At 39.1% G+C, this 11791-nt stretch overlaps 1 protein-coding gene across 1 annotated transcript in view; it reads left to right on the top strand.

The window, feature by feature from the left end:
- The first annotated feature begins 6388 nt into the window (after positions 1-6388).
- LOC146003543 (uncharacterized) overlaps positions 6389-11791 on the top strand; it is a 45058-nt gene continuing 39655 nt past the window's right edge. Inside the window, exon 1 of the mRNA XM_083141837.1 lies at positions 6389-6585. Coding sequence (XP_082997963.1) covers positions 6448-6585 — 138 coding nt within the window. The 5' untranslated portion in view covers positions 6389-6447. The remainder of the gene's footprint in view (positions 6586-11791) is intronic.

Raw genomic sequence — 11791 nt, 5'->3', positions numbered from 1 at the left:
AGTTTAAAGTGGGATCCGAACCACTGTGCCATGTGCCTACAACGGGTATCGAACAGACTAATATTGAGTAATAGAGATCCCGAGTTCGGGGGTTATGTACAGAATGGTATTTGAAAGGGAAGGGGAAGTGCTCCATCTACTTGCTAACATTTGGTTATTGTGGGGAGACTATATATGTACAATTTATAATATATCGATGCTTCAAGAGTAGTTGCAGGAAATTTTGCAAATACCTCACTCTTTACGTGCATCTATCCATTTTGGACACTTATCAATATCACCAACTATTAGAGCACAGCTAATCATAATTGTGAACTGATAGCAAAACGTTTGTTTGTTAAACTTGTTTTAAGACCAATTATATTCACAGAAAGGCAAATCGGGACTGGACGTATAGTTTAAAGTGGGATCCGAGCCACTCAGTGGCGTAGCGCAGATATTTGGGCCCACCTGAAAGTAAAATATGGAGGGGCCCCATTAGTGCCAAAAAAAATATGATGCCAGAGTGGGACGGAAGTACAATAGTTAGCTGCCCTCCCCCCTTCGTTGTACAAGAAATTAACTTTTACCTCAAATATTATGCCTTCCCATTTTTTTGTTATCGACTTATATCACTGTAGTACTTTCTTGAAACTAAATCAGGATGGGCTGAATCTCTGAAAAATAACTGGAAGAAGAATCTGGAAATATTTTCTCTACTTCAACGCAGCGACACAGCCAGGAATCACTTTTGGAGGAGGGGGAAGCTTCCAGCTGCCAAATATTTTGTTCGTGATGCTTTGTATTTTTGCTTGAAATATTTTTTATGAAGTTACATATATTACACAGATATTAAAAAATACTGTTTTGGTGGAATTGTAAAAAAATAGTAAACACTCCTCTTTCGGACTTTGAGGTGAATGTGCCTTCAGCCCCTGGTTCCTCCAGGCCAAGATTCAACGTAAGAGTCGCTCATATTAGCCTTCTAATACTGAGTGAGTAGCCCTAATATACTCAAGCAACAAACTTATCCTTCAGTAATGGGGGTTGAACCGGACATCTAGATTGTCGGTAGTAACCTATCACAAGGTAAATTTCCATCTGCTACGAAGAAATAACTGCGGACTCTAGTCTTTGAGTGATAGATAATAAAGCTGCGAAGGAACTCTATTCACTGAAAATTTATCACTCAATGAAATGCAGCTTCGAAGGACTTAGCCCATCCCAAAATAAAATAAGGTTGCCACAGGTTAGTAGACCTCAACATCATTATTCATAATTTTAACGCTGCCATTCTTTTTTCGATAGACCAGTGATCATACTTTCTTAAAGACTTTTTCATGAAACAAGAACCTTTTTATTAATAGACCATCAGTGCTCGAATTTGCATAATCATTCTCCTTCATCTACTTCATTATCTTCAAGTTGCTCCACACAAGGATCCTTCCTTCTATCCCCAACGCGAACAAGGAAATTTGCAGCTAGGAATTTTCCTTTCGAACACTGCAGATAACAAAATCGTAACACATTAGAAAATAAGAACTAGTTCGACAGAAATGTCCACAAAATGCCAAATTGTAAGAAATATGAACTTACAAAATTACACAAAATAATGGTCACATTCAACTCATAAGTTGTATACCCTGCGTGGCAGAGGATGGAATAATGGTCTTTACAGCAAAGGGATAATTTACTATGGGTCCCACCTTTAACTGAGGTTTTCAGCCCCTTTGAAGTAAAACAAGTGTAGACAATGTGGGAAATTCATTTCAGCTCTTATTTCAATATGAAAAGAATTGGGCCCCTCCTTGAAAATATTTGGTGGGAAGTTACATTTTAAATATCACGTGTAAAACTAAAACAATTTTGATGTTTGTTGTAAAATAAGGATCGACTGGTTGAGCAACTGAATATTTCTACTGGATTCCTAACTGTAGACAATTGACACGCTACACTACGTTTACGACAAACTGCGTAGATACAAAGGTATGAGATGAGGGATATTTTCCTATCGATTGACATCTGCGAGCAAGTAAGTTAATTCTGCATTTCGGAGGGGGGCCCATATGACAAGTTACCGGGGCCCCTCTGGCTGAGATAATACGTCACTGCTTGTTATCGCAGACGTCGTATATGATGTTACTGGGAACCAGATTTCTGTTTCGTAAATCTATTTTTTTTATAAGCGACACTATCTGTGGAATTTCTGCGATTATATAAAAAAATCAAGAGCACATTGTGGGGCCCCTACACCTCGCCCCTTCGTATTTTACTACATAATCTATGTTAGTTGGCCATTTTACTGTAACTTAATGAATGTACCGACGGAAACAAAAAGAAACATGCAGCTTCACAGTGCATAGGCTGGTGATCTCAAAGGACGATGTGTAAGCTTTTTTTCAACTAAGGAAAGGAAAACAGTTATTCTTCAGGGTTCCGGAACATCTGTCAATGGCCAGTGGGTACGACCATTCCATTCTCCCCCTCCCTGCAAGATCGTAAAAGCAGCGAGGTAACGATGGTAAGAATATGGGAGGGTTTGTGGCTGGGAAGAAGGAGAATTTCTTGAAAGCGACGTCAGCGCCTCCCTCGTGTTCCCTTGGTACTGTTGTTAGAACGGAACTAACGACACCCTAGAAATTTGGTTTTCTTTCAACATCCAGCCGAGGCTTAAAGAACATTACACGTCTTGCTCAAAGTGGGCACCTCCGTTACGAATGCAGGCACGCAGGTTTTTACGGGTCATTTGGTCTCTTAACTCGTGATGTGATGGTGGCCTTGACGTGTTGACCAGCTGTTAAGATCCTCTCCCTGAGCTCTTCTTGCGAGTTTACCGGTGCCTTGTCATGTGGCTCCAAATGTAAAAGTCGCAAGGCGTCAAATCGATCGGGGGATCGAGCTGGGCAGTCATCATGCTGATAAATCATGTCACGTCTTGTAGCTAGAGGCACATCCTCCAACAACATTGCCATCCCGTTCCGCAAAAAATGTTCACAAGTGATGCCATTTAAGATTTGGGGCAGGAAAAATGGCTCGATGAAATGATTGTTGATTACGCCCATCCATACTTCTGCCTGGGCGTGCGACAGTGGCTGGATGAAAAGTACCCAAAGAAATGGATTGGCCGAGGCGGACCGATTCCCTGGCCGGCTCGATATCCCGATTTGACGCCTTGCGACTTTTACATTTGGAGCCACATGACAAGGCACCGGTAAACTCGCAAGAAGAGTTCAGGAAGAGGATCTTAACAGCTGGTCAACACGTCAAGGCCACCAGACCAAATGACCCGTAAAAACCTGCGTGCCTGCATTCGTAACGGAGGTGCCCACTTTGAGCAAGACGTGTAATGTTCTTCAATTGTATTTTTCATTGATTCCATACACATGAAGATGAATGAAGTATTATTTCTTGTACACAAATGTAAATGTTAGAAACATTTGTACCTTGTCGGATAGCTGATGACTCAAGGAAGTAATTTAAGTAATTTGTACGGTTCATGTCATACCATTTTTGTTATTAATACGTTGCCAAGTAAACTAAGAGTGCATTTTTTTATCATCACTTGTAAGTTTAGACCCACCCGGTACTTACATGTGATTGTTATTTGGAAAAAACTTTTTTTTAAATGAACCACTTGTTTGTTAGCTATCAGCAAACGCTTAAGTAAGTTCCCTACAATTATCAGTTTTTTCTCAATTCATCTTTTTATGTGGAAAATTGTCATTTTTAGAAAAAACAATAGAAACTCGATTATCTGGAAAACTACTAATTTTCGGACGGGGTATCATATGGTCAAATTTATTGCAAATTGTCTCTACTTTAACCCCTTTCAGGGAATACATCTAATTACCAGTCACCCTGTATATGCAAAGTTTTCCAGTACTTTAAGTACCACGTTTGAATCTAAACATTATTTCAGATGTTCACAATTCGTAAGACATTCGTTTCAGCCATGGAAAAGATAATGCCACAACCTACTGAATGACATCTTTAAGAAAGGATCAATGTCCCTTGGCACATTTGACGGAATTTTAAACTGATCATGACCATACTCTTCCTCATTAGGTTCATGCTATTTATGTAAAACAAAAGACGTCGAATACATGAATAATAATAATAATAATATAACAGGCGTGCTTAATTTTTTACATGCAGGATAATACTTACACTAAATTGATTGATTTTCATATTATGGGCATATCAGCACGTAGGTTACTTTTGCACATCACAGAATACGGGGATATGCCCCTTGATAGGCTTACCATATTTTTTGTGTCCAACCCAGGACACATTCGCGATCAACACGTTACTGCTGAATTTCAGGTTTTTTTTACAAAAAAAATTGAAATTACTGAAAAGCCTTAACATTTTATTGGAATATTAAACTATAAATTGTACAAGAAAAAAATATTAACATTATTTTCTAAAATCAATCAATTAATTTTCAAATCTTTAATTGAGTAATACATTTTCTGATGTTTAGGAAACCTCTGTGTTAGTTGACTCAGTTGCACTTTTCACTAGACATGACTATTTTCAGAAATGGCTTGTTTGTTTTAATAACATCATAAAATTCAAAATATGAAGTTCTGAATTCATTTTGACATTCAACAGATGTTTAACAGTGGATACTAGAAGTCTACCTCTTTCTGCAGACCAAATATTCCCCATAATTGAAAATACTCTCTCAACTGGAGCAGATGTTCCTTGTATCAAAAACGTATAAACGTGTTACTTCACACGCTTGCAAGACCACCAAGACGCTCACGGAAGTACGGAAACGAAAACGCTCGGAAGTCGATATATCAAAGATAGAAAAGGTATAATCGATCCTTATAATCGATCGATCATTGCCGGTCCTAAATTCTGGTCGTGAATATTCAATACCGGTAGCTATTTTCACGTTCAGATTCTCAAAACCCCGGACATTTTGCATTCCCGGACATCACCCCGGACAGCACTAAAAAAACACAACTGTCCGGGCTAATCCCGGACGTATGGTAAGCCTACTCCTTGACTAAAAGAAAACTGAGGTCAGGCCCCTAACAAGAAATTTAATATGTCTATTAAAAACTTCCTCACTCAATTTTTATAACTAATTCATTCACTCACTACTTAATAAGAAGTAAAGTCATACTGTTTCCAAAGATAAAAATTGTACCAAAAGCTGAGGCTGTAAATAGGCATTCAGCACACACAAGGAGAACAACTCCACAGTTGATTATCCTGACCTTGGATCCAGACATCAGAGCCCAACAAAAAAGTATAGGGCAGACTGAATGTACACAACTCAAATTTGCACAAGGTATCAATGCTCATTTGCAAAACGACCTCAAGGCTGCAACAGTGATCAAGCGAGCTTCAAAACACCATTTTCAGCATTTGAAAGATGACGCCTTCTCCACTGACTTGCGCACCAGTGCAGATCGGTGGTTTCTTGCCCTCTGTCAGCCTAAAACTTACAGAAATTCTCCGGGCAAATGAAAATCAAATATCTCTGTGCATGCTTACCACACCAGAAGATTACGAATGGAGGAGGAAATTCGACATGGCCTCAGTTTGCAGGCAGATGGATGTAAAGGCCTTCGCAGTGGCTCGGAAGTGACTGCACGTGGATTCCAAAGACTTATTATTCTTGAGGTATGCAGGTAGGTTTCGAAAATATATGCAGATCAGCAATGGGTGTATGCTAAAATACAGCAAACGTGTGCAACCCTTCATGCAGAAATCTACTTGATAAAAACCAATAACGAATTAAACTTTTCAATTGAGTATCTCTCGTACACAGCATTCCAAACAAACTCTGAACATAAATAAACCCAGTCACCCCCATGAGATGCCCAAATTTTATCCAAAATATGCATACATAATTGCACTCTAACGAGACGAGATTTTCTGTTGCTGTTGAAGAGCTAAGTATCCCGGGTTCGATACCCGGTGGAGGTGCATAGTGATTCGGCTCCCACTTTAAACTAGAACTAGTCCCGATTAGGCTATCTGTGGACAAAGTGGACTTACAACACCAACTCAAACAAACAAACAAGCAGAGGTAAGTATCTTTACATTATTTCTTGTCGATGTTATCGTTCAAGTTCTACAGCATTTATTTTCACGATATCGGCCTCGTCACTATTTTTTGTCTCAGTACCATCTTCACGTGACATGACTACTACTTTATAGATTTGGCAACACAGCATATTCAAGCATTCTTTGCCAATGCAATCATTTCGAAAATAGCTTCTTTGACAATAATATGGTACAATAATATCTTGCCATTAACCCTCAGAGCTCCAAATGCCATTGTTAACGAATAGTTCAAAACATTCGATATAAAGCATTTTACACTAGACTTGTCGTAAAGCTCTCAACGAGTTTGCATGGAAGCCGTTTTACACTAACACCTCTGCGTTTATAGTCCTATTTTACGGGCCATTGCATGCCTTGGAAAACCAACACATCGCCCTCTTTATGAACGATCACAATAAGAGAGGTGACCGATTTCGATTTCGTGAAAATCTGAAGTTCCCAGAAATCATGAAATCTGCAATTTTACAAATTTCGATAGGAATATACATAGGCTACATCATGATTGTTATATTTTCAGAGGTAAGTATCTATAGTATAGAGCCAACTAGTTCGCACGGACGACGCTAGATAGCGTACGGGATTGAGAGCTTCTTCACTCGAGCGAATAACGCTCGAACAGGTAAAACGAGCGGTATACGCCCCGAAACCCAGTAGTTCACGTATAACCGTAATTTGTCTGTGGTAGTTGGCCCTCAAATATGGATCGTGAAGTTAAAGAAGCAGTGAAATTGAACTTAAGTGAACATTGTCATCATCTCCATGTTAAAATGTAGTTTAGTCTGTCTCACCAGTATATTAGTGACATACATACAAGGACGTCCGCTGGATTTTTCCCAGGGAGGGGCAAGAATGTCATTCCAGGCCGGGGGTGGGGCAAGCGAGACACATTTTACCCCATAATAGTGCTGCCCCTTCAAAAAACACTTTTCAGATTGAAGATATAATGTTCCTGCAACATCCTTCTAATAATTAACATAAATTACTGTGAATAAAATTAAATGTGTGTGTTTAATATGTAAGTTTATGGTAACATTCATTTTCCAGGAAGTTCCACCCGCCCTTGCCCCCTCTTCCGGACACCCGTGGTGACGTAGGAAAATAAAATAGATAATTTCTGTTAATGTTTAGTTCTAGTTTTATCGTATTTTATATTTACTTTCTTCTTCTGCAATGATGTATACTACACTCAGTGTAAGGTGGACAGATTTTTAAAACAACGAAGGGAGACATTTTTCATGTTTTCCTGAAGAAAAAATGGGACAAAACGGGACGGCAAACTGTACACATTTTAATATAAAATTTGTTTCGTCATTAATACTTATGTTCGAAAACAAATTCAATAAATAAATAAATACCGTGTAAATAGCTTGCATAATATGGTGATATATACTGTACTCCAACCAAGCAGTGTTTCAGAATTAGAAGTCATGCATTGATATTTTGCTGATGAATGGATCTCCTTCAGAACATCCTTCTTTTCAAATTACAGTTTGTAAAAGTTAACACACATGTGATTAAAGTTTACCTTATTAATCAATATAGCTTTCAGAGTTTGTACTAAAAGAGCGTTCTTGCACTTGTGCATAAACCATTCATGAAAACACTCGTTCAGTGGGGCATTAGTTCCAGGTAAACAGACAAGAAACTCCAATTGAAATATGACACATTACTGGCATGGAAATGTGAAATAATTTCTACCCAACAATACCATAGATAGCAGAGAAGTTGTATTGTTGCAGTAATTCTATGCCGATAAGTCACTGTCACAAAAAAGTGACATTCTGGCTTCCAGTTTTACATTCTAAAGAAAATAATTCGCCGTTGAAAGAATCCCGTTTATAGTAGCTCAACGTATAACAGTTTATTTCATCTACATTAACTCCCTATCCAAAATAAATCACACCACCGTAAGAACATAATTCTAGAGCATTCCCTGACATTCGCTGCGAGACTCGGCGGCAAGCGGCCCGGCGTCAGAGCTTGTCTTTCGCGGTGAACGGCTTCCGCGACAGTCGCACTCTAGAGTCTGTTTTTTTTCGCTCTCCCTGCCTTCGCTCTCTTTCCCTTTCTGTTGACGTTGCAGACTGACGCCAGTATAATCCTCCCTCGGAAGTTGTGTTTTGTCGTGTCCGTGTATTGAAGATTGTGGCTTAATATGGCACCACAAACGTTTACGTTACAGCAAAGGATTTATCTTGTCGAGTGTTAATTCGGAAAGAGGAATTGTGGAGAAGTGCGACGACGTATTGCAACGAATTTTCCTGGTGTTCCCGTTCCACATAGGACCACTATATTAAACCTCGTAAAAACGTTTAGAGTAACAGGGTCAGTTCTCAATAAAAGTGGAGAGAAAAATGGGGAAATCTAAAAAATAAAGTATACAAAGACAATCCGCACACCATCCGTGAGTTAAAAGATAGTATTGTACCAGAAATCGGGAGAATTACAGTAGACGAACTTGCACGTGTAAATGCCAATTTCCTTCGGAGATTGTCAGAAATGTGTTGCAGCAGAGGGACATCATTTTCAACACCTTCTGTAGTCAATGTTAGTACTGTAATTTTAATAGCCGACTCTAGCGATTGTAGCGGACCCTGTGCACCGGGAAAGACAAGCGCTGATGCCGGACCGCTTGCCGCCGAGTCTCGTAGCGAATGTCAGGGAATGTGGTACTACTGTAGTCTTACTTAATCTGTGCTCTCAAAAAACTTTGAAGTAAAAACTGTTTAAAATAAGGTGCAAGACGATGGAGTGAGGCTCATGGTTTTATATCTTCCGAAAATTGTACACATTTTTTTAAACATGTTAAAAACAGTCTTGAAAATAGCCATAAACTTTAGCAAACAAGTAAAAAAAAGAAAGGAAATTCAAATTTATGTTGTCAATTGGCAGTACAAAGTTATGCAAACTTTGAAATTGAAAGTTGTGTAATTTATCTATTTCGGGGGATCGCCCCCGGGTCACCCCCTGAATTCATCACTGTACTTGAGAATGACGTTACAAGTAAATAGTCGGGAAAGGGAAAAAAAAAGGTTCTGAAAATGTTTTTAAAAAAGTGCAAGAAAGGTGCTGATAAAATGCCTTGATTCAATGCTCTCTTTTTCTGCGCCTTCTATATATAATGAGCGCGGACCGCAGAGAGAACGGTGGTTCTGCTGAATAGGTTTTGTTGAAGTTTGTGTTTTCTCTCTCGGGTTTTTTGTACATTATCTTGGGAACTATTGGGGGCTGCAATGATTATAAAGGGTGTTTCATAAAGTAGAGTCCAGCACAGTTAATTCTGCCGTGCGATGCGCGAAACAACTAAAGAAGCAGTGTTGCTAATGGAGCAGATAGAAAAATCGCTGCAGTGCTCCGATGCACAGCTGTTACGTACAACAATAAAATTAGAGAATTCAGGTCTATCTAACGTTGAGTTTTAAACGTCATGCATTATACCAGGACTAGGATTAATATGTACTAACAAGTGGCTTTGTATGTAGCTACATACGTATGAACTAAAAATTCGCAAAATATGAACTAACACATAAGTAAAATTACCAAAAATGCTGCAAAGAAGACTTCTTCATACGATTCCTTATTTGAGTGATTTCAAACAAAATAAAAAAAATATATACGTATATATTATTTTTCATTGCATTAATGCACTGGTGGCGTTCTAACTTTTCACTCCCAAAACCCGTATACACTGGTATGGAACTGCAACGGCAGATAATAACATGCCAACGTGTTAAACCGCTACAATTGCACCATAACACTCCTCCTCAAACAGTATTATTATTTCCTCTCTGAGATCTGCGACAGTCGGTTGCCTTTGTTGTACATTTACAAAGGATGCCGGCTTCGACAACAATAACAAGTACATATACTGCCACTAGACGATAAGCTGCGCGGCTTTTTCTTTTGTTATGAACCAGGGCCGGCGCTAGTCATTTTGCCTCCCTGGGAGGTGGCGGCAGATGCCGCTCTATTTCGACCCCCCCCCCCCCTCCCGGTCATTACGCAGCAACGGAAAATTGAAAATCAATATATTCCTAACTAAAACATCAAAATATAAAATAAATAATGAGACTTCTTATGCTATTTCAATACTATTCAGCGCAAAAGAATATCTCGCTCGATCACAGTTTTCAATAGGCTTATTTTTTTCTTCTCTTCAAATTTTGCCGCTCGGTTCGCCCTCCCCTTCCGCCGGCCCTGCTATGAACTTGGTCACCCATCAAAGCATGGCAATTTTAACACAGAAAACAATATGTATCGCATTAAGCAGCAAAAATGACAGCCTCCTCTATGCAATTTCTACAAGAACACGTGCCGGAGCCAGAGTTGAAATGATGTTGGAGCCACATAATTTATTTATTTTGAATAATTCCAAAATTATGAAATATGAATAATTTGTTGCTGCTGTTCGCTGCTCTCTTGCCAAAATGCTTTATTGGGATGCTAACACCATGACTGGCTTCCTCCTTCATGAACTCGTGCACGTTGCTTAGAATTTCCCGAGCTTGGCTATGCAAGGTTTTTGATTTCAACTTCGACAGAACTGGAGGCATTATGGAATTTAACGTTCATTAGCAAACACACACTTTTACATACACACACGCAATACACGCACACAACGTCAAACCGGTCAAATACTTAGTATAAAATAAAAATATGGTGCTTCCAATCCAACAAAACTCACCGCCACTTTACCTGCTTTCCCCTTCCGTGACAGAAATAGTGCTTCATTATTACAGTTGGCAACACTAGTTACTAGCTAGCCAATGAACATGCACTGCATAAAAGAAGCACTACGCCGTGCTATATTGCCACATTAGCGTCCCTACCGAACGGTGAGAACCGCGAGCTGGAGCGCTATTCAATTGTTTTCAATGATGTTTGCGCGAGTGTGTCCAGGAATGGAATGACAATGTGGCAACAATAGCGAAGGTTTTCGAGCAGGGTAGAACACATGATGCTAAGAGAGAGGGAGACGAAACGAAAATTCGTTTCTACGCAACGGCAAATTTACGTGTGTGGCACTCTACACAGGTTTCAAATCGCTTGTCATTTTTTGTTTGAAGGTTGGCAACACTGTTCTTATCATTTTCGTTATGTCTTATCATTCCAATTATTAATTGAGCATTTTTTTCAGATGTTCAGTTGAGTTGCCATGGAGCGGTTCACTATCGAACAATGCGTCGTTATTTTGAAAACAAGAGACGGGGAGTGGACTGCTCTGGATACCGTGAATATGTGATTTCCCGTACTTTTCTATTGTTGTCGGAGTGCCAGGAATAAACATCCGTTAAGCAAACAATGCATAGCTACCGCATAGTCTCTGCATAGCACTCCCCGTTTCTGTAATGTGTTTTCAAAATAACAACGCGTTGCTCGATAGTGAACCGCTCCATGGCAACTCAACTGAAGATCTGAAAAAAAAAAATGCTCAATTAATAATTGGAATGATAAGAGAACGAAAATGATAAGAACAGTGTTACCAACCTTCAAACAAGAAAATGATAAGCGATTTAAAACCTGCGCACTTTATGAAACACCCTTTATTATACCATTATATAGCTCCCGTTCTGCTCTACAAAATGAGATTGTAGGATTTTATGGAGCTCTTCAAGAAGAATGAAATCGTTTATTCTTGTCTAATTTTTGACAGAACATATAAGAGGGGATAAATGTGCTAATCTCACGAAAAAATACAAAAAAGGTGCAACAAAGTGTGTTGATT

Source organism: Lepisma saccharinum, chromosome 20, assembly GCF_977018435.1.
Source record: "Lepisma saccharinum chromosome 20, izLepSacc3.1, whole genome shotgun sequence".
Classification (NCBI taxonomy): domain Eukaryota; kingdom Metazoa; phylum Arthropoda; class Insecta; order Zygentoma; family Lepismatidae; genus Lepisma; species Lepisma saccharinum.
Note: the sequence above shows the minus strand (reverse complement) of the source record. Positions and strands in the feature narration are given on the sequence as shown.